The sequence below is a fragment of the Myotis nattereri genome, assembly GCF_964212035.1.
Source record: "Myotis nattereri genome assembly, chromosome: 16".
Taxonomy (NCBI): Eukaryota; Metazoa; Chordata; class Mammalia; order Chiroptera; family Vespertilionidae; genus Myotis; species Myotis nattereri.
The window spans coordinates 41,571,310-41,592,852 of NC_138091.1; the positions used below are offsets into that span (position 1 = coordinate 41,571,310).

Sequence of the window (21,543 nt, forward strand, 5' to 3'; positions counted from 1 at the left end):
AATATCTATTAACCAAGCAGACAAGATTTCTACCAATGGGCGTCTGGGATGGAAAGGTTGGGAATGGTTGGGGCCAGAATTTAGTTTGCGTTTAGTAAGGTAGTTTCCCCTAAGACGGTGGTTCTCAACCTTCCTAATGCCACGACCCTTTAATACTCACGTTGTGGTGACCCCCGATTTCATTGTTACAAATTGAACATAATTAAAGCATAGTGATTCATCACAAAAACAATATGTAATTGAGGCCTTCCTGCTGGGCAGGAATATGGCGGCACCCAGCGCGCAGCCGCAGGTCTTGGTACAGTATTTGGTGTTACGAAAGGATCTATCGCAGGCTCCATTCTCCTGGCCCGCGGGCGCACTGGTAGCGCAGGCTTGCCACGCAGCCACCGCGGCCTTGCACGTTCACCGAGACCACCCGCACACTGTGGCCTACCTCCGGGAGCTGGGGCGCATGCGCAAGGTGGTCCTTGAGGCCCCAGATGAGGCCACCCTAAAGGAGCTGGCTGGGACGCTGCAGGAGAAGAACATCGACCACATGCTATGGCTGGAGCAGCCAGAGAATGTCGCCACTTGCATTGCACTCCGCCCCTACCCCAAGGAAGAAGTGAATCAGTGCTTGAAGAAGTTCCGATTGTTCAAGTGACTGATGTTATGAATTGCTTTGATACATTTGAGTGTCAGCTGGATCCAGAAACTGCATGCCATCCATTCCTAAGCCTCATGTACTCCATTCAATGGCAACTTGCTCTTCCCTGTAATTTATGACACTTTCTGGAGGGTTAAACACATGTTCACATTAAAGTTGTCATTAGTAAGTACTTTCTCTTATTTTTCGTAAGTTCAGATGGGGAAAGTAGGTGAACAGCAATGTTATTTATGGGTCATTGCTCAAATAGAAGATTTGGTTAGACTCATACAGGGGTCAAGAAAATGCCTTTCCATTTTTGTTAGGAATAATAGAGTTCTTCCACTATATCTGGCTTTGCATTCCAAGTTTACCAAAAAAAAAAAAAAAAAGTATTTTTCAATAGAGCAAAAATTGTGCTGCAAGCCCTGGAATAGGTGATAAATCTTTGACAAGAATCTCCTCTGGACTGGACAAAAATTGTGCACCTATGGATGAGGACAGTGGGTGGGGAGTGAGGGAGGAGGATGGGGTGGGAACTGGGTGGAGGGGAGTTATGGGGGAAAAAAAGAGGAACAAATGTAATAATCTGAACAATAAAGATTTAATTAAAAAGAAAAAAAAAACAATATGTAATTATATATGTGTTTTCCGATGGTCTTAGGCGACCCCTGTGAAAGGGTCGTTCGACCCCCCCAAAGGGGTCGCAACCCACAGGTTGAGAACCGCTGCCCTAAGGCCACATAGCTGGGTGAAGTTGACTTAGAGACCCGGAAGTCTCCTCCCAGGGGTGGGGAAAAGCAGCTGGCCATGTGAGCTCTAAATGGGCAGGGACTTCCCAGAAATGAAAGTGGAAGCAAAGAGCCTACAGGCAGAACATTCCGAAGTGCATTTCAGGCTCTGAGGGGAGATAAGTGTCAGAAGGTGGAAGCAAGAGTTCTGTTGGGTGGATTCTGCCGCTTTGTTTCCAGCTCTGAAGCCTCGGCTCTTGCCAACCAGATCCCAGACCCATGTCAGTGACTCCAGATCCCGTAAGTGAGGAGGAGGGTGTTGGGCGTGGAGAGAAACGGGAGCATTCCTCTTGGCCTGGCGGGGTGTCCTAGCCTCTCCCTGTCAATCTCTAAACATGCTGAAGGTCTAAGCTGAGCAATGAGGCTGGGATTGCCTCTCCTCTGTGGAGTTAGTTCCCTAACCCATTGGCTCAAAGACAAAGCTATATAATCTGTACCTCAGGAGCTGATGAATTCCTTGTGTGAATGCATTTTTCTGGAGAGAATCTATAGTTTCATTAGATACTCAAAAGGTTCCGTGATCTAAAATTTTAAGAATCGCTCTCATGACAATTCTAAACATTTAAGGCCCTGGCTGGGTAGCTCCGTTGGTTGGAGCATCGTCCTGACACACCAAGGTTGTGAGTTTGAAGAAACGTACCTCCTCTGAGAACTGAGCTCCCTGCTGCCTCTTGTGGTCCACCATTTCCTGGCCTCCACTCAGGCCAGATAGAGCCCTGTGAGGACTGGGCCCCAAGGAGGGCACATAAATTACAAGAATCAGCCAGCAAATGCATAAATAAGTGAAACAACAAATCTGTGTTTCACTCTCTCAGAAATCAAATACAATTTTTTTAAAGAGATCTGAAAAAAAATATTTTTTAAATCAAGAAATGCCCACGTTCTTATTTCCTGATATCTTCAACAAATTCTCCCCTCCTTACACTTTCTCAACCTTGGGCCCTCTTCTGGGTCAGAGGAAGAAGTGTGCCTCCTCTGGGAACTAAGCTCCCTCCTGTCTGTTGTGGTCCACCGTTTCCTGACCTGTGAACACCCCGGCTCATGCCAGGCCAAGCTCTGCGAGGGCTGGCCCCAGTCCAGCCAATTCACCATTGACCACAGTGCCTAGCACTGCTCCTACCATGTAGTAGTCACTCATTAAACAGCTGTTGAATGAATGAATCTCATCCCCTCTCCAGTTTATTCAGTCTTTCCTTCCCCATTACTACCCCACTACAAATATGCTGATCTCTCACTAAGAAACTTTCATTTCCCTTAAAATGTAATAAGAAAGACCACAGGCTCTGTAGCAGGATTGGGAACCTTTTTTCTGCCAAGGGCCATTTGAATATTTCTAACATCATTTTCGGGCCATATAAAATTATCAACTTAAAAATTAGCCTGGCCGCCAGTGTGGCTCAATGGTTGAGCTTCATATGAACCAGGAGGTCATGGCTCAATTTCCGGTTGGGGCACATGCCCAGATTGCAGACTCAATCCCCAGTGGCGGGTATGCAGGAGGCAGCTGATCAATGATTCTCATCATTGACATTTCTATCTCTCCCTCCCCTTTCCTCTTTGAAATTAATTTTTAAAATAAAAATAAATTAGCCTGTTATATTTGGTCAAACATTTAATTAACTCACCCTTAATGCCTTGGCGGGCCGGATGTTCCCCACCCCTGAAGTCTGAAGCCAACCTGCCTGGTTCCAAATCCTGGTTCCTGCAATTGTGTGGCCCTGGGAATTCTAAAATTGTCATCTAAGCCCATTTCCTTATCTATGAGATGAGAAGAATAGCAACATTTCCTCATAATAATAACCTGCAAGAATCAAGCTAGATAACCCATAAATTAATATAGTAAAAACTTAACATACTGCTTGACACATACTAAGCACTCAATACATGTTCAATATTGTTAATATTATCACCTCAGTTCCCCAGGGTAATCTCAATTCACCCCACCTCAGGCCTACCACTCTACTAAAACTCCTTTATTTTAAATTATATATATATAATATGTAATTATATATATATAAAATTATTGATTTCAGAGAAGGAAAGATAGTAACATCAATCAATGATGAGAGAGAATCATTGATTGGCCGCCTCATGCATGCCCCCTAACTGTGGAATGAACCCGCAACCCGGGCATGGGTCCTGACCAGGAATTGAACCGTGACCTCCTGGTTCATAGGTCGAAGCACAACCACTGAGCACAGCAGCCGGGCTAAAACTCCTTAAAGGCTTTTATATATTAAAAAGGAAAGAAGGGCCCCAGCTGGTTTGGCTCAGTGGATAGAGCGTTGGCCTGCCAACTGAAGGGTCCCAGTTTTGATTCGTTATTGAGAGACAACCCTTTATTACTGACATGTTGATGTCTATCTTTCCAGAGGCTTTTTATGCATTAATAAATATCCTTATGAATTAAAACTTTTTAAATCAACAGAGTAGGGATCCTGTCTTCTATACAGTTTTATATTTTGCTTTTTTGCCTTAATCTGAGCATTTTTCTGTGTTGTTAATTGTTCTTCATTAATGTCTTTTTATTGCTGTGTAATATTTTATATTTATTTAACTACTAGAGGCCCGGTGCACAAAAATTTGTGCACTCGGGGGGAGGGGGTCCCTCAGCCTGGCCTGTGCCCTCTCACAGTCTGGGACCCCTCGGGGGTGACCACTTGCTGGCTTAGGCCTGCTTCCCGGGGGATTGGGCCTAAGATGGCAATCAGACATCCCTCTGGCAGCCTGGCAGCCCTCGGGGGCTGTCCATTTGCCAGCAAGGAGCAGACCTAAGCTGCAGTCAGACATCCTTAGCGCTGCTGAGAAGGCAGGAGAGGCTCCCACCACCACTGCTGTACTGGCAGCCATCAGCCTGGCTTGTGGCTGAGCAGAGCTCCTCCCATGTGAGAGCGCCCTGATCACCAGAGGGCAGCACCTGCATTGAGCGTCTGCCCCCTGGTGGTCAGTGTGTGTCATAGTGACCAGTCATTCCCAGTCCTTCTGCTGTTAGGGTCAGTTTGCATATTACCCTGTTACTATATAGGATAGAGGCCTGGTGCACGGGTGGGGGCCGGCGGTTTGCCCTGAAGGGTGATCCGGATCAGGGTGGGGGTCCCGCTTGGGTGCCTGGCCAGCCTGGATGAGGAGATGATGGCTGTTTGCAGCTGGTCACACCCCCTTCAGGGTGGGGGTCCCCACTGGGGTGCCTGGCCAGTCTGGGTGAGGGGCTGAGGGCCGTTTTCAGGCTGGCGGGCGACTGAAGCTCCCAGCCTTTTTTTTCTTTTTTTTTCTTTTTATTCTGGGATTTATTTACCTTCTATATATGTCACTGGAGCTGAGAGCCGGCTCCAGCTCTGAGGCCCGGCTCCAGCTCTGAGGCCGCGGCTGGCTGAAAGCAGGTATCTGGGGTTTGTTTAGCTTCTATAATTGAAACTCTGTTGCCATCACTGGCGCTCTAAGCTCTGAGGCTATGGCTGGCTGAAAGCAGGTATCTGGGGTTTTGTTTAGCTTCTATATTTGTAACAATGTTTCAAACTGCAAGCTCAGAGGCCGGCAGTGGCAGGCGGGGAACGTTGGAGTCCTCCATCACTGAAGCAAGCAAGCCTCATGTTCGCTTCAAGCTGCCTGCTGCCGGCCGCCATCTTGGCTGGCAGTTAATTTGCATATCGCCCTGATTAGCCAATGGGAAGGGTAGCGGAGGTGTGGCTAATTACCATTTTTCTCTTTTATTAGATAGGATTCCTCTGTGGTTGCGCATTTCTTCTGTTTTGTTATAAACAGGCCACAATAATAAGAATTCTTGTACATGAACTTCTGACCATTTCCTTATGATAAGCAGGACTGTTTTTTGTTGCTCAATCTCAGTGGTTATTCTCACTCCTCATCTTTTTCTTTATAGTTTTTATTAACTTTAGAGAAAAGCTAAAGGAGAGGGTGAGAGAGAAACATTGATGTGAGAGAGAAACATCCCCAAACACACAACCTGGGCATGTGCCCTGACTGGGAATTGAACCCATGACCTTTTGGTGGACGAACGATGCTCAACCAACTAAGCCATAGTAGTCAGGATTCATTCCCCATCTTAGTCAGCACAACTGCTAGCTCCTCCTCCTCCTTGAAACCTTTCTTCATTCTTCACACCTCTCCTCTTCCTCGGGCTTCGCTAGCCATTCCTCTTCATTCTTCTTGGCTGGTTCTTCCTTATTCCCCTGACCTCTTAGTGTTAAATGCCCCAGAAATCAGCCCTTGGACCTCTTCTCTGTCTACACCATCCCCCTGTTGGTCTCATTTAGTTTTGTAACTTTAAATCTCTCTACGTGGATAATTCCCAAATTTTACTTCCAGCCTAAACGTCTTCCCTAAATGCTAGATTGGTAGAGACAGCTGCCACTGTACATCTCGACTGAGATTGAATAGCACTTCATACATAACATGTTCAAAATAACTCCCTAACTTTCTGCCCCAAATCTCTTCCACCCACAATCTTTCTTATGTCAGCAAAGGGCTTTTCTTCCCTCCAGTTGCTCAGATCAAGAAGCTTAGAATCGCCCAACCAGTATAGCTCAGTTAGTTGAGCATCGTCCCATGCACCAGGAGGTCTCTGGTTCTATTCCCTGTTGGGGCACATGTCCAGGTTTGCAGGCTTGATCCCCAGTAGGGGACGCTCAGGAGGCAGCTGATCAATGATTCTCATCATTGATGTTTCTCTCTCTCCCTCCCTCCCTCCTTCCCTCCCTCTCCCTTCCTCTCTCTGAAATCAATTTTAAAAAACATTAAAAAGAAAAGCTTTCGAGTCATTCCAGACTCCTCTCTTTCTTCCACACCCTATTTCTGATCCATCAACAACTATGTCTCTTTACTACTCTTCACCACCTCCACTGCTACCACCTGGTCCAAGTCACTAACATCGCTCACCTGGATGCTGTAATGGCCTCCTAAATGGTCTCCCTGCTTATGCTAATTCCCCACATCAGTCTATTCTTGCAACAGCCAAGAAATCCTGTTAGCATTTAAGCCTGCCTATGGCTTCCCACCTCACATCAAGTAAAAGGCCCTGCATGATCCAAACCCCTCTGTGACTTTATTTCCAACCGCTCTCCCTCACCTGCTCTGTTTCCCAGTGTGTTTCCCACATTGGTCTCCTTGCTATCCCCCAAATACACCTGACAAACTCCCACCTGAGGGCCTTTGCACTTGCTATTCCCTTTGCATAGAACTTCTCCCCACATGTATGGCTTGCTCCTTCATCTCCTTCAACTATATACTCAGATATCTCAGTGAGACCTATTCTTATTACCCCATTTAAAATTATCCCCCAACATTCTCTGCTTTGTTTTTATCCATAACACTTATCACTCTCCTGATGTACATTTTACCTAAACTCCACAAGGAAGTTTTGTCTGTTGTGTTCACGTCTGTGTCCCCAGAGCCTAGAATAGGGCCTGGCCGATGGTAGATGCTGATTGTTGAGTGAGTGAATGAGTAAGTGGGCAGTGAATGAATGGCCTTCGGGTAGCCAGTTTCATCCCTCCTTCTCCTTTGTGTCTGACACTTCCCAATCCTGGCCTGGCCCTGCTTATCTCTCACCATGTCTTCTATTTCTTCCCTGCATTCTCTCCTGACCCCTGACCAGGTACCCTCAGAGATTTTTTTTAAGGCTCTTTTCCTCAGAGAGCTCCTCCATCCTCTTGGCTTCAACCATCACCACATGCTGTTCTAACCCAGAGACCTGTCCACCAAGTCCTGTCCCTGACCTTATGTGTCTTCAATAGCCTTGGGTTTGACTAACTTTGGCCCATCAATTAACCTTGATGAACCTCAGGTTCCTCATCTAAAAAAGGGGTTTTATTAAAATAGAAAACATATAACATATAGCACTTATGTGCCATGCACCACTTCCAAACAATTAATTACAGGTGCCTGGCTGGGTGGCTCAGTTGATTGGAGCTTCGTCCCATACACCAAAAAGTTGCAGATTTGATTCCCAGTCAGGGCACATACCTAGGTTGCAGGTTTAATCCTCGGTTGGGGCAAGAGCAGGAGTCAACCAATCACTGTGCCTATCTCACATCAATGTTTCTCTCTTTCTCTTCCTCTCTCTCTCTCCCTCCTTCCCTTCCTCTCTCTAAAATCAATAAAAACATATCCTCAAGTGAGGATTTTTTAAAAAGTAAATACAGGTGGAAACTGCTATTACACCCATTTTACAGGTGAGGCAACCAAGACACAGAGAGTTTAAAAACTTGCAGTAGTAAAATGAGCTGATATAAACCCCAGAGGTTTGGCCCCAGAGTTTGTGCTTTTAACCATTATGCTAACCTGCCTCCTAATACTCCCATGATGAATATAGATAGTATGAGGTTTTATCTAATGGGGTAATGAGGTTCTAAACTAGGCAAGTAAGCCAGAAGATTATATGTAGTCAAAATTAACTTTAAATCATAAACTTACCCAAAATGTATCCAGAATTTATAGTTTCTCAATGAGCTCAATGTAGATTCGGTTGCACTTTTTTTTTCAGTGGAGCACCAGACGGCTTGCATTTATTTATTTAAATATTTTTAATTTCATTTTATTTTTATTGATTTCAAAGAGGAAGGGAGAGAGAGAGAGAATCATCAATCAGCTGCCTCCTGCATGCTCCATACTGGGGGTTGAGCACACAACCCAGGCATATACCCCAACCAGGAACTGAACCGTGATCTCCTCAATGTTCAACCCCTGAGCCATGCCAGCCAGGCTGTTTTTATTTATTTTAGATAGAGAAGAAGGGAGAAGGAGAGAGAAACATTCATCAGCTGCCTCCTGCACGCCCCCTACCAAGGATCAACCTGAAACCCATGCATGTGCCACCCTAACCGGTTTGGCTCAGTGGATAGAGCGTCGGCCTGCGGACTGAAGAGCCCTAGGTTCGATTCCGGTCAAGGGCATGTACCTTGGTTGCGGGCACATCCCCAGTGGGTACTGTGCAGGAGGCAGCTAATCCATGTCTCTCTCTCTCTTATTGATGTTTCTAACTCTCTATCCCTCTCCCTTCCTCTCTGTAAAAAATCAATAAAAATATATTTAAAAAAAAAATAGCCGAAACCGGTTTGGCTCAGTGGATAGAGCGTCGGCCTGCGGACTGAGGGGTCCCAGGTTCGATTCCGGTCAAGGGCATGTACCTGGGTTGCGGGCACAGCCCCAGTGGGAGATGTGCAGGAGGCGGCTGATCGATGTTTCTCTCCCATCGATGTTTCTAACTCTCTATCTCTGTCCCTTCCTCTCTGTAAAAAATCAATAAAATATATTTTTTAAAAAAAGCAAAAAAAAAAAAATAGCATTGCCAATTACTAGATTTTCAATTATGTGTAATTATGTCAATATTTAAAGCAGAAGTAAAAAGAGAATGAACTGCGGACTGATTCCAACCCACCAATGTATTTTATTTTTCATATATTTTTTACATTGAGTCATCTTTTTCAAATAAAAATTCAGGTTTCTGACTTCCCTTTAAAATGGAGAGATAAGGGATACTGGAACCACAACACACTCCCATGTGAAAAAACTCGGTTAGAGCTAAGAAGAGGCTGTCACTGTAGCGGGGATATACGCCCTCTCCAGTTTGCCAGGCTCTCCACCACTCCTTATCACACTAGACTGGCACCCTTGACTTACTGATGTCATCTAACTGGCCCTTATAGGCACTGAGTTTGTGACCCCTTGTTTACAGAAATATAAAGAATGAAAGAAAAAAAAAGAATGAGGTACCTTTCTCACTACTCATAAACCAGCATTAATCAAGCCCTAGTTTTTCTCTGCTTAAAATGTGAACTCACTGAATGTCTTCAATACCCTCTGTAATATGCTTTTGTCCTATTATTCATTCACTTCATTCATTCATTCATTCAACACACTTTGCCAAATGCCTGTTTTGCCAAATGCTCTGCTGAGCACTGGAGATACAGAGAAGACCAGGACAGAGTCCCATCTCCCCACGTGAGCTCACACTTAGATTCTGGGCTGACCTTATTTACCAGGCTTCCCAACCACTGAGTGAACTATGCCAGCTAACAACTGTTCCAACCCACAAACAAAGGTGCATTTATTCATACCCCTGGTGTCATTCCCCTGCCCATGTTGTCAGCGCTCTCTCTCTCTCTCTCTCTCTCTCTCTCTCTCTCTCTCTCTCTCTCTCTCAGCCTGCTCCAAATGGCACCAGCCTAAAAGGCTGCTTGGAACAATGGAAAGGGTGGCAGTCAAGGGACACACTGGCAAGGTGTGGGGTACATTACTCCCCAACTCTGTGCTTGATTTCTTCACTGTAGAGCACAAATTAACAGTGTGGAGTCACACTGATAGGGCTGAATTACTTCAGGCAAATCACTTAACCTCTCTGAGCTTTGGGTTTCCTCATCTGTAAAATAAGGACAAGAGGGTTGCTGGAAGAACTGAGTGATATAATTTATATAAATGGCTTAGCCCTAGCTGGTTTGGTTCAGTGGATAGAGCAGCGGCCTGAGGACTGAAGGGTCCCAGGTTGGATTCCAGTCAAGGGCACATGCCCTGGTTGTGGGCTCGATCCCCAGTAGGGGGCATGCAGGAGGCAGCTGATCAGATAATTCCCTCTCATCATTGATGTATCTCTCTCTCTCTCTCTCTCTCTCTCTCTCTCTCTCTCTCCCTCCCTCCCTCCCTCCCTCCCTCTCCCTTTCTCTCTGAAATCAATAAAAAAAATATATATTAAAAAATATGCCAAAACCGGTTTGGCTCAGTGGATAGAGCGTCGGCCTGTGGACTGAAGGGTCCCGGATTCGATTCCGGTCAAGGGCATGTACCTGGGTTGCGGGCACATCCCCAGTGGGAGATGTGCAGGAGGCAGCTGATCGATGTTTCTCTCTCATTGATGTTTCTAACTCTCTATCTCTCTCCCTTCCTCTCTGTAAAAAATCAATAAAATATATTTTTAAAATAAACAAACAAACAAATAAATAAATAAAAATAAATGGCTTAGGACAGGTGCTCTACTTCTCTGGAGCACACTTGCGCCTTTCCTACCCCCCTCTTCTCTCCCCCGCTCCCCCCAGGAGCAGTTGGTTAGCTTTGCCATTCTCCCTCCTAAGCTCCAAAGGCCCTTCTTCTGCCTCTGCAACTTGTTTCCTGAGCTTACGCAACCTGGCTGGCTCACTTCTACTGTCTCTGTAACTTTCTAAAGAAACTTTCTCTTATAACTTGAAAAAATAAAACAATGCCTGACATGTTTGTGCTTAATACGTGTTAGCTAATAGTATTATGACATTTTGCAACTCTACGCACCCATTTCCCCTGGAGGCCTCCCTAGCTGTGTTAACCCGTTTGCAATGATCCCTCCTCCGAACTCCTGCTGTTCTCCACAATCAGTCATGTGACTGCTCACAAACTCCGGTTCTGTTTTGTGCAGGCCTGAGGCTTGGCTCTTGTCTTGCACTGCCCTGTGTCAGTGCCCAGCACCTCACAGCAGGAGCTCAATCAGTGTCAATAATAAACCAGCCATGGCTGCTGCAAAGGCTTCTGCCCTTCAGAGAGTGGCTGAGGCCACCAAGTCCTGAGTAGAGGGGCCAGGACCCGCCCAGGGCCGGGTAAAGGGGTTGGATTGTTCTTAAGCTGAGAGAGTCCAGAGTAGGACCCCCTTCCCCTGGAAAGGCTGATGGATATCTGATGGTTCTGTCTGTCCTAATAGGCATGCTTCAGGAGGGGGGACCTGTTACAATCCCTTCAGGAGGAGCAGGCCAGACTAAAGATGAGGCTGCAGGAACTACAGCAGCTGAAAAGGGGGCTCAGGAACTCTCCCCAAGACAAGGTAAGCTGGGAGAGGGGTGTGGCCTGGCAGAAAGAGCTGTTTCACTCCTGGCTCTGCCACTTCCTTGCTGTGTACCCTAGAGGATGTTACTGGAACCCTCTGGATCCGTTTTCTCATCTGTAAAGGAGATTTACTTCCTTCATAGGCTTGTGTGAGGACAAACTAAAATCTTGTATATAAAGTGCCAGGACAGCGGTGGTCGGTTGCTGCGTGGTTAGAGCATCGGCCAGCCTGTGCACCAAAGGGTCACGTACCTGGGTTGCAGGTTCAGTCCCTGGCCCTAGTTGGGGTGCATGGGGAAGGCAACCAATTGATGTGTCTCTCTCACATCAATGTTTCTCCCTCTCTCTCTCCCCTTCCCGCTTCTACTTTCTCTAAAAATCAATGGGAAATAACATCCTTGGGTGAGGATTAACAAAACAAACAAAAAAAATACTTTAAGTGCCAGAACAAACTTGACCTGCTTTCATCCACTTATTTACCCAGCTCTTCTTCCATGAAACGTATTCATCCCTTGCACTCAGTATCAATCACATGGAACTGGGGACACTTTCCTCCTGGGAGGGAGTAGAGAGCTCCCCCACCCTTGAAGGCTACATCACCCCCTCCCCCCCATCTCCAGGTCCCATTCCCAGTGCCTGAAGTCCCCCTGGTGTTCCGAGGACACATTCAGGAGGGGATAGAAGTGCCCAAGTCTTTGGTTTCTGACCTGCAGATCTGCTACCCTATGCCTGGAGGCTCTGCTCTGGTCATCTTTGATGACCCCAAGGGTGAGCTCACTGGGAAGCCTTGGGAGGGAGGCTGGGAGGCTTCGCAGTACTGATCCTGCCTCCCCCCCAACCCTAACCCCTCACCCCCCCATCCAGTGGCCAAGCAGGTGCTACGACAAAAGGAGCATCAGATTGAGCTGGAAGAGTGCCGGCTGCGGGTGCAGGTCCAGCCCGTGGAGCTACCCGTGGTGACAACCATCCAGGTGATAGAGTGGCAGAGTTCTGGGACTTGCAGGGGTGCCATGCACTTGGACACTGGGGAGTGGGGCTGTGCCTGGAACCACTCCTTCTTGTCTGCCCCTAGGTGTCCAGCCAGATGAGTAGCCAGAGAGTGCTGGTCAGTGGGTTTCCTGCTAAGCTCAAGCTGAGTGAGGAGGAGCTGCTGGACAAGCTGGAGCTCTTCTTTGGCAAGACCAAGAACGGGGGTGGAGATGTGGAGACTCGGGAAATGCTGCATGGGGGTGTCATGCTGGGCTTTGCCAAGGATGAAGGTAAGGCTCTCTCAGGGAGATTAGGGCAGATGCATCAGCCCCAGAGGAGGAAAGCCCTTGATGCTAAAGGCTTATCCCTTCCTGTCCCTGCAGTGGCCCAGAACCTGTGCCGGATTGGCCAGTTCACGGTGCCATTGGGTGGGCGGCAGTTCCCTCTGAAAGTCTCTCCCTACATGAGCGGAGAGATCCAGAAGGCAGAGGTAAGTAGGAAGGTGGGGAACGGGGGCTGGCCAAGTAACCTGTCTGCCCATCTCATGCTCCCATGGGCACTGCCTGCTCCACCCTCTGCCCCAGCCTGACTCCCATGAGCCTTTGCTCATCTCTGGACTCCTTTTCCAGATCAGGTTCCAGCCAGTGCCACAGGCAGTGCAGGTGCTCAACATTCCCGATGTGCTGGATGGCCCCGAGCTGCAGGATGTCCTGCAGGTCCATTTCCAGAAGCCCACCCGTGGGGGAGGGGAGGTGGAGGCCCTGACAGTCGTGCCCCCAGGAGAGCAACGCCTGGCGGTCTTCACCACCGAGTCCAGCTAGGAGCCTACCCTCTCATCACCCTCCAGTCTTCTGCCAAGGTTCTCAAACTGGGCTGGGGTTGGGTGCATGTGGATGATCAAGATCATGCTAGTCAACGGAGGGCAGGACTCTGAGTTGTGAAACGCTGTCCCAGACAGTAAAAGTGCCTGCCTGGAGTGATCTCCTTCCTCATTTCATTTCATGAAAGGAAACTTGATTTGGGCAAGGAAGGAGGCTGGGGGGAGGGCAGAAACCCTCCTTTCTGCTACCAGCACTGACCTTCCCCATTGACCTTCCCCTCCACTCTCAGAGGCCACAGCCAGGATCCAGGGTTTAGCTTTTTATTGACACAAACACAAAGGCAGCTTCGGTCATGGGGTGGGGTACACAAAAGCAGAAGTCGCACTTCACACCGTTTAGGCCTCATTTAGACAATGAAGAGGCTGAACCCCTCCCCGCCACCTCCCATTGGCAATGGCTGGGTCAATAACCCTTCTTAATTCCAGCTCAGGGAGCAGAGGGAGCTACACCTGAACCCTAGGAAGTCCCCACTTTGGTTCCCAGGGCCCAGTTCCTAACCCGCTCCCCACCACCCCATTTTACTCCCTCACTCCATCTCCCCACCCATGTAAACAAAGTTTGGGGCTGAGTTTGGAAAGGTACCTCCCTGCTCTGAGAAGGCAGGGGGCAGGGGGCCTCCCATAAGTGCACAGGGATGTGCTTTAATTTTTACTTTGGTCCCAGAACAAGAAATAGACGGCATTGACTCCCAGGGCTCTGGCTGGTAAATGCCATCCTTATCTGCAAGGCTGAGAAAACCTCCCCACCTCTTTCTTCTCAACCATTGAGAGAGAAATGACAGCCCCAGAGAGAGGCAGGATATGGCACAGGACCTAGGAGGCGAGGGGCTGCCTCTGCCCCGACACTGGCACACTCACAGATTTTTGGAGGTGTTGTAGAACTGGGAGACAGAACCCAGCTCCATCAAAACAAGGAAGGCACTGGGGAGTACAAGGGTGGAGAAGGAGGTGTGAGACAGGGACCCCTCCGTATACACAAGCACAGGTCTTCCATTGCTAAGGCACTGAGAACAAATCCAGAGAACTCAGTGAAGGAAGGGGGCCTCTGAATCCCTCCCAGAGTTGTGACCTAGGGGACCAGTTGTGATTCCTGCCCTTGTCGTAAGAGGCAACCTTGGTTAAGAGTGGCAGGAAGCCTGGAGGTGGGAGAAGCCCAGTTGTGCTTAAGAAGTTGGGGGACAAGAAGATGAGGCCACACAATGAGGCAAAGAAGTTCAGAGGTGGGCGCTGGTCGGCCTGGGCTGAAGGGATACTAGGGCGAAACAGGGACATGCTGGACTCACACAGATTGGCCCCATATCCTGAGCTGACATTTCATTTCTTTGGGGGAGGTAGTGGGGCAGGGGCAGGAGGGGAGATGAGGCAGAGGCAGAAGCACGTAGAACAGAACAGGAAGGGGTTGGCTAGCCTTGGCACAAAAGCAGCACAGCAGGCCCAGGGAAAGGGTGGGGGCAGGAAGCAGCCGGTCTCCCTCTGTCCCTCCCTGTCCCCTTGGCGGGGCCCAGACATCCAAGTGGTCACTTCCCAACCTCTTCAGAGGGCAGGAAGGAGGGAGGGGGCAGCCCTGGCTAAAGAGAAAAAACAGGGCAGGGGAGAGGTCATCACCACGGAGACCTTTGGGGGAAAGAGGGCAGAGCATTATGATAGAGGATGAAATTTGAGGATCTGGGGGCCAACATAACCTGGCTTCCCAGCTTCTCTCTTCCCGAGGGTCTCCCAGCCCCCATTCTAGTTCTCCTTCTCTGGCCCAGGCACCAGGATGATTTTGCCCACATTCTTCTTCTCCTGCATCTGCCTCATGGCATCCGCCACCTGAAAAGGAAGACAAGACGCTGCTCCCAGTGCTCCAGAGAGTCAGCCTAAAGGAGGAGGCTCTCCTCCCCCCAGGAACCCTACCCCTAGGACCACAGCCTTGCAGGGTCCTGCCCAGGCCCTCCCTGCAGAGCCATCACACTGACCTTCTCGAAGGGCCACACAGAGTCAATGTGAGGTTTGATGTGGCCCTGATTGTACAGAGCCACGAGGCGGGTCACCACACCACTGACCAGCTCCATCTCACTATCCAGGTAGCCCAGGTGGTAGCCACACACAGCCCGGTTGGCCGGCAGCAGCTGCAGAGCTGTCACGCTGAACTGATTCCACCAGATGCGTGCTATGGTCATCAGGTTCCGCTTGGGGCCGGACACCAGGTTGGCCATTCCTGAGAGACACGGAGACAGCCTGTGAATCCAGGGGCCAGGCACAGCTCTGAGTTCTAGACCCATGTTCGTGTGCTCCTGTGGGCCCCTTACAGTTATCCACACTAGTGCCAGGAAGTGCCAGGATAATCCACTACCTGCAGGCTACCAGGCCCAAAAAGACTCCATCTAACTAAAAAATGGTTCTAATCTTTGTTTGTTTTTATGCAAAATGGTTTTTTAATTTTGTTTTTCAGTGACAGTTTACATTTAATACTATTTTGTATTGGTTTCAGGTGTATAAAATGGTTTTTTAAATGGAAATGCAGTTGTCTAAGAAGCCAGGAGGGTAGAAGAGAGGAAGGCAGACTGGGTGATTGTGCATCAAGAATAATCCCCAGCCTTAGCTGGTTTGGCTCAGTGGATAAAGCGGAGGCCTGCGGACTGAAGGGTCCTGGGTTCGATACCGGTCAAGGGCACATGCCCAGGTTGTGGGCTCAATCCCCAGTGTGGGGCATGCAGGAGGCAGCCAATCAATGGTTCTCTCTCATCATTGATCTTTCTATCTTTCTCCTTCTCTTTTCCTCTCTGAAATCAATAAAAATATATTTTTTTATAAAAGAAAAATCCCCAAACAGCAGCACAGAAAGAATACAATTTCCTGTGACTCACATGGAAGGTTGTGAAAGAAAATGACAATAGCTGCACCCAGGAGGCAGCAATCTGAGTGCAACATCTCAGGGCCATCCTAGCCCTGGCACTCTCTCTACAGCACCTGGGTCCCTGCCCCTTGTTCCTTCAAAAGCCCTGGGTCCCTATATCCCTCTCCATTCTGGCCCCCTGACTTACCATAGGTGATCAATTTGCCCATGGGTTTGAGGAGGTTGTAGCCCTTAGCAGTATCTGGCCCACCCAGAGGGTCCATAACGATGTTCACGCCTGTCACAGAATAAGGGGAACCAGGAGCAGCATTAGAATCCACAGATTTGGAGACCTCCCCTCTGCCCCAGGCCGTCCCACGCACTGACCCCACCTTTGGGGGAGATCTTCTTGACCTCTTCCACATAGTCAGTCGTGTGGTAGTCAATGGGATACGTGATCCCGTTCTCCTTCAGCATCTCATGCTTGCTGGCTGAGGCCGTTCCGAACACTGTCACATTCTCCACTGTTCGGCACAGCTGCAAGGCGGCTATACCCACACCCCCTGCAGCAAGACACTTTCATAAGTAGGGGATATACAGTCACCCAGCCACCAGTCTCCTTTCTTGCCTCTCAAGGACCAACCCCATCATCTTCATTTTGTCTGGGCTCATTTGGAGGCTTTCTGCGTGCATCTCATGGCCAATTTCTATGATTGAAAATTGGGGGAAGGGTAGCTGGCAAGGAAGGGGTGCTGGGCCACAGCATGTTGCTATGGATAGCACACAAGGCTGGATCTGGTGCCTGAATGTTGCCACGGCAACAATACTGCAGAGGCCTTGGGCGCCATAGGCCAAGGCAGCCTGGTGTTACCATGGCAACAGTCCAGACATGCTACTGAGAAGGGGCCTCAGGAAGAAATCTGGGTAAGGAGCGGGGATAAAAGAAAGGGGCCTGTTACCTGCAGCCATGTGTACCAAGACGCTTTGGCCAGGCCGTAGGTTGCCAAAGTCAAAGAGGATCATGTATGCTGTGATGTAATTAACCAGCAAGGCAGCAGCTTCCTCAAAGGTCATGGACTCAGGCATCAGAAAGGTCTGGGCTGAGAGCGCAGTCACCTCCTCCTGCCACATGCCCGAGCGCATCAACACCATCACCCGATCCCCTACCTTGAAGAATGAAAGAAGAGCATGATTAAGTCACTCATTCATTCACTCATTGGCAATTATTTATGACCTTCTGTTATATACAAGGCCCTCTTCCTGGTAATGAAGGAGCAATGGTAATAATAATTTCATCACATACAATAACAACTTATCTTTACTGAGTGCTTCCCAAGGTCCAGGCTATATTGTAAGTGCTTTATATATAAACACTTAACTAATCCTTACCCCAGCTCTTTAAGGTAGATATTATCCTTATCTCCATTTTACAGATATTAGACTTCACTATTGTGTAAGGTCCCTGATCCACAAAGCTCACAGTTGGGACAGCATAAAGTATTGAAGAGATCCAACTGCTTCTGTTAAAAAAAACAGGCTCCACTGTTCATTGACGATGTGACATTGGCTAACAGAAAATTAACTTTTTTGAGCCCCAGTTTTCCTATCCGTAAATTAGGGAGTTGTGAGGATTAAGAGACAAAAAAATCATTTAGTCTTTTTTTTAGCCAAATGTTGGCCACATAGTAGACACTTAGTGGTATTAAATAATAATAACAACAACAATGACAATAACAGTAACCAGGAGGGAAGGTGACCAATCCCAGTAACTGAAGGAAGAGGGAGTACGTGATAAGGTCCGTACCATAGTACAGGTAAAGATCTTTGACCAGTTAGAGCTGGGTGTGGTTCCCTCAGGAGATGTATCTGAGTCAGCCCTGGGGGCCCAGGAAACACTTTCACCCAGAGATGTGTGTGTTGAGGGGAGAGGTGATGGACAAGAAGAGCCACACAATCCCGCCCACCAGGAAACGGCATTTTCTTAACTCTTAGCCACCTGTAGGAGCCTCCTTTCAGCTTAGGGCAGGGGAAGGGAGCATTCTCAGGAGAAAGGAAGGCCCCTCCTCACTCTTTGAAGAGCTGGAGAGGGAGGTGTGGGTGCTGTTCTGGGACAATCCGGGCCTGTCTTGGCCCCTGTCAGGAATGATGGGAATTCTGTATATTAACGAGGTTTGGGATCCATGCGGAAGCAGGATGGGACTCTCCCATACGCCATTTTTCATGTCCTCAAGGCCCCACATGCCATTGTTGAGGAAGATTGAGGGCAGGCTAGGATCTTTCCCTTCAGGCACTGATCTGAGATGGGGTGTGGGGAATGAAAGCATTCCACCTCAAGACTCAGGATTTGCAGACTCCCTGGAGGACTGGGAAAGGTGCAGTGGTCAGTCTGGTTGGTGACCAGGCCCAGGTCTGGCCCAGAACAAGGCTGACCACTTACCCAGACTAATGCCCACCACTCAGCCCAGCACAGAGCAGAGTCAGCCCTGATATCAGGAGGCAGGGAGGCAGCCCTCCCCACAGAATCCAGCCTCTTACAATCAGATTCTTGCCCTGGACAGGATATCCTGTATTTACCAAGTGGAAAGTGTGGGGAGGGGAGGTTAGGTGGGTGGCCTTCAGCAGCATGAACTACAACTCCCCCCATTTAAAAAAATTTCCTGCCCTGACTGGTTTGGCTCAGTGGATAGAGTGTCGGCCTGCGGCCTGAAAGGCCCCAGGTTCTATTCCAGTCAAGGGCATGTACCCTGGTTGCGGGCACATCCCCAGTAGGAGATGTGCAGGAGGCAGCTGATCATTGTTTCTCTCTCATCGATGTTTCTAACTCTCTCTCCCTTCCTCTCTGTAAAAAAATCAATAAAATATATTTTTAAAAAATTTCCTCTTAGCACCCTCTCAAGAGTGGGATTATTTAGAAGTCACTGGAAAGGGTGGGGCCAGAGCTGAATCCAGGAAGAAGCCCTTTAAAGAGGAAATGTTTGCATGTACAAATAAATCCAAGAGTTCCAGCTCTGGGGTTTAGGACTGGCAGGTCCAGCAAGAGAAAGGCTGCATGTGAGGGGCCTCTCTTGCGGGGGCCTGATTTGAAAAGAAACCCCTAAACAAATGACACACACAGGCTCACTCCAAGCCTCTCAAAAAGTTGATCATTTGGAACTCTCCGGTGTCCAGGGTTGTGGCCAAGATTAACGATCAACAAAAAGGAGAATCAGACCGGCAGAGCTGGGCCAACCTGCTCCGGTGCCACACCCCCCAACCCCAGTCCAAATAACCTCTGCCAGGGGTTCTGAGGGTCCTCCACAAGGAAGGCTGAGAGGCAGGCTCTGCCCGCTGGGATGTTGCCCAGGGCAGCCACGGGGGTCGTGACCCGATGTTTGAGTCACCGGAGGAGGAGGAGATGTTGCAGTCTCGGGAGGCAGAGTCCGAAACAAAGATCCAGAGGCCCAATCTCGAACTCCGTACCCTTATCCCCCCCCCCCCGGCCCCCACCAAAATCAGATTGGCATCGTGGGGCCGGTGGAGGGGTGGTGGCAGGCTCCCTCTCTTCCAAATGATGGGCGTGCCTCGTCTCTGGCCCTGTTCTGGGCGGGGCCGCCTCACACCCCCACAGACCACGGGGCGGCATGTGACTGGGCCTCTGGCACAGCCCTGTGCCGCCGCCCAACCCGGACTGCACAGCTCCTCAAGCTCCCTTGAGGAACGAGGCACGGACTGGGGTCACAGACCACAATCACCCGGGGAGTGTTTGTTGGGCAGGGGTACAGGTGTGGTTTTCCCGGGGATTGCGGGATGGGGGGGTGGGGGGGGGGAGGAGGAGAAAAGGTCATTACGCGCATGCGCACGGGCGCCTTATTGTTTTCCCCCCACACACCCACCACCACCACCGCTGCTAATGGGCGGCGGCCACAATTAAAAAGGGTTGGGAAGGGGGGATAACTCCGTCTCACCCCACCCCCAGATATAAAGCCAGTTTTCCAGGCGCTTCTGAACCCAGTCCCCTTTCCTATCCTACGTCTTCCATGCCCGTCTGCCAGATCCCTGCCAGTTTCCCCCGCCCGGCCACACCCCCGGAGCCCTCCCACTCCTGCCCAGCTACCTGCACAGCCCTGCCCTGGGCTGGTCCGCTTACCTTGCGGTCGTTGACTCCCTCGCCCACTGCGACCACGACTCCTGCGCCCTCCATGCCCGGAGTGAAGGGCAGCGGCGGCGACCGGTCGTAGAGCCCCTGCCGGGCCATAATCTCCGCGAAGTTCAGCCCACAGGCCCGGACGCGCACCGTCACTTGGCCGGGGCCGGGGGCCGGGGGAGCGGCCGGCTTGCTCTGCAGCTTCAGCTTGTCGTAGCCGCCGAAGCCCGTGAGCACCAGGCAGCGCAGCGGCGGCAGCGCGGCGGCGGCGGCCCCGTCGGAGGCCGCGGGTGGCTGGGCGTTGCCCATGGCTTCGGCGCTCGGGGGCTGCGAAGAGACATCTTCTGCCGGCCCTGCCTCGGCCGCCGCCACCACGGTGGCCACCTCGGCTGCCTCTCTCTCCGCGGACATGGCTGGGACTCCCGACGTGCGCGCACAGCTGGGCTTAAGGGTGCACAGCTGGGGAGGGCGGGGCGCGCGTCAGGACGAGCCGCGGCTGTGGACCCGGAGAAGAAGGGGCGGGGCGCCGGCCCAGGGGCGGGGCCTCGCGCGCCCCCTTAAAGGGCCAAGGCCACAGTGCGGGTGCTGCGGGGCGCGAGAAAACTGGAGACTGGCACCTCTGCGGACAGACGGAGCGAGGGCAATTCTTGGGGTCATGCGGATCGCGATTTAATTTGTGTGTTCCTCATAAACCTTACGCAAGTTAAAATAGTTGTTAAGGGGCAGTCTGAAGGACGATCTCAAAATCTGAGCTGACCTCAAAGTTGGAGAGCTAGCCACCTGTAGACCGGAACCCAACCAAGTTGTTCTTCACACTCGGACTCTACCCGTATGTGACCCATTCCGAGTGGTCTATCAATGGCAGACGTGGGGCAGGGAGATAGAGTCTTAAAAACTTTCCACTTGATTTTGTTTATTAAAGCTCAGTGCTTCAATTTTCCCTTCTGTAAAACGGTAAGATACTGCTTGATACGGGGTAACGATAAAATTAAATAGAGTATCCTCGATGTGAAGAGCGCTTTTCAAAAGTAAAAGATGTCATACAAAGGCGCCAAACAGAAGCTCGATTATTGTTAGATTCCGGGTCAAGCCTGAAATGACTTTAGAGTTTGTCTCTGGCTCCAGCTGGGCTGTCACTCCGGGCAATTTGATCTGCCTCTTCTTCGCTCCCCATCTCTGTCTCCGCGAAGTATCCACCAGAGGACGCAGCTCCCCCAAAACTTTTCACCCTGCGCTTGGCTGAAGAAACTCATTCTTGCTTCTCACCTAGACCAGGCCAGCTGTTAGGTCACCATAGCCCCAGACTAGGCCTCCCGTTGCCATGGGGACAGAAAGCCATGACGTCACCATTTTCCTGGTGGGGGTGATGGAGTCCATACCCTCCTAACCCCAAGACACTCTGCATATAGGAGGCAGACCGAACCCTAAAGTCTCCTTTCTTCCCCACCATCTCGCGCCTCCCGTTCAGGAAGTGGATGGTTGCCCCCGCGCGTGTCCGCAGTAGCACACCGGCGTGCACGCGTGGGCACGCAA

The 21,543-nt window shown here is 50.0% G+C and overlaps 3 protein-coding genes across 6 annotated transcripts; 2 read left to right on the plus strand and 1 right to left on the minus strand.

The window, feature by feature from the left end:
- The first annotated feature begins 155 nt into the window (after positions 1-155).
- LOC308532267 (putative peptidyl-tRNA hydrolase PTRHD1) lies at positions 156-776 on the plus strand. Its single transcript, XM_081109622.1, has one exon. It carries the CDS (start codon positions 266-268, stop codon positions 644-646), a length of 381 nt encoding a protein of 126 aa, XP_080965748.1. The 5' UTR covers positions 156-265; the 3' UTR covers positions 647-776.
- Positions 777-1,468: 692 nt separating this feature from the next.
- IFI35 (interferon induced protein 35) lies at positions 1,469-15,863 on the plus strand. Of its 4 annotated transcripts, none has more exons than XM_081110145.1 (8): positions 1,469-1,659; positions 11,099-11,218; positions 11,841-11,988; positions 12,085-12,191; positions 12,293-12,479; positions 12,573-12,679; positions 12,819-13,048; positions 14,821-15,863. In XM_081110145.1, exons 1-7 carry the CDS (start codon positions 1,639-1,641, stop codon positions 13,008-13,010), a joined length of 882 nt encoding a protein of 293 aa, XP_080966271.1. In that variant the 5' UTR covers positions 1,469-1,638; the 3' UTR covers positions 13,011-13,048; positions 14,821-15,863. The 4 variants fall into 4 exon arrangements, with proteins under 4 accessions (XP_080966271.1, XP_080966272.1, XP_080966270.1 ...); XM_081110146.1 differs by having other exon boundaries at positions 15,543-15,863; XM_081110144.1 differs by lacking the exon at positions 14,821-15,863 and having other exon boundaries at positions 12,819-13,185.
- On the minus strand, positions 13,317-20,522 carry VAT1 (vesicle amine transport 1). The gene is made up of 6 exons (XM_081110143.1): positions 20,014-20,522; positions 16,847-17,054; positions 16,280-16,450; positions 16,096-16,185; positions 15,028-15,269; positions 13,317-14,881 (listed from the first exon to the last, which is right to left on the minus strand). Exons 1-6 carry the CDS (start codon positions 20,419-20,421, stop codon positions 14,798-14,800), a joined length of 1,203 nt encoding a protein of 400 aa, XP_080966269.1. The 5' UTR covers positions 20,422-20,522; the 3' UTR covers positions 13,317-14,797.
- Positions 20,523-21,543: the final 1,021 nt, after the last annotated feature.

Bases quoted from the DNA above. Each gene is read 5' to 3' on its own strand.
- IFI35 (XM_081110145.1), top strand. From the start codon at position 1,639: ATGTCAGTGACTCCAGATCCC. The intron at 11,219-11,840 runs GTAAGCTGGGAG...CCCCATCTCCAG, and splicing joins GGAACTCTCCCCAAGACAAG to GTCCCATTCCCAGTGCCTGA. The intron at 12,680-12,818 runs GTAAGTAGGAAG...CTCCTTTTCCAG, and splicing joins GAGAGATCCAGAAGGCAGAG to ATCAGGTTCCAGCCAGTGCC.
- VAT1 (XM_081110143.1), bottom strand. From the start codon at position 20,421: ATGTCCGCGGAGAGAGAGGCAGCCGAGGTGGCCACCGTGGTGGCGGCG. The intron at 16,186-16,279 runs GTGGGGTCAGTG...ATTCTGTGACAG, and splicing joins CAAGAAGATCTCCCCCAAAG to GCGTGAACATCGTTATGGAC. The intron at 14,882-15,027 runs GTCAGTGTGATG...CTTCCTTTTCAG, and splicing joins CTGTGTGGCCCTTCGAGAAG to GTGGCGGATGCCATGAGGCA.
- LOC308532267 (XM_081109622.1), top strand. From the start codon at position 266: ATGGCGGCACCCAGCGCGCAGCCGCAGGTCTTGGTACAGTATTTGGTG.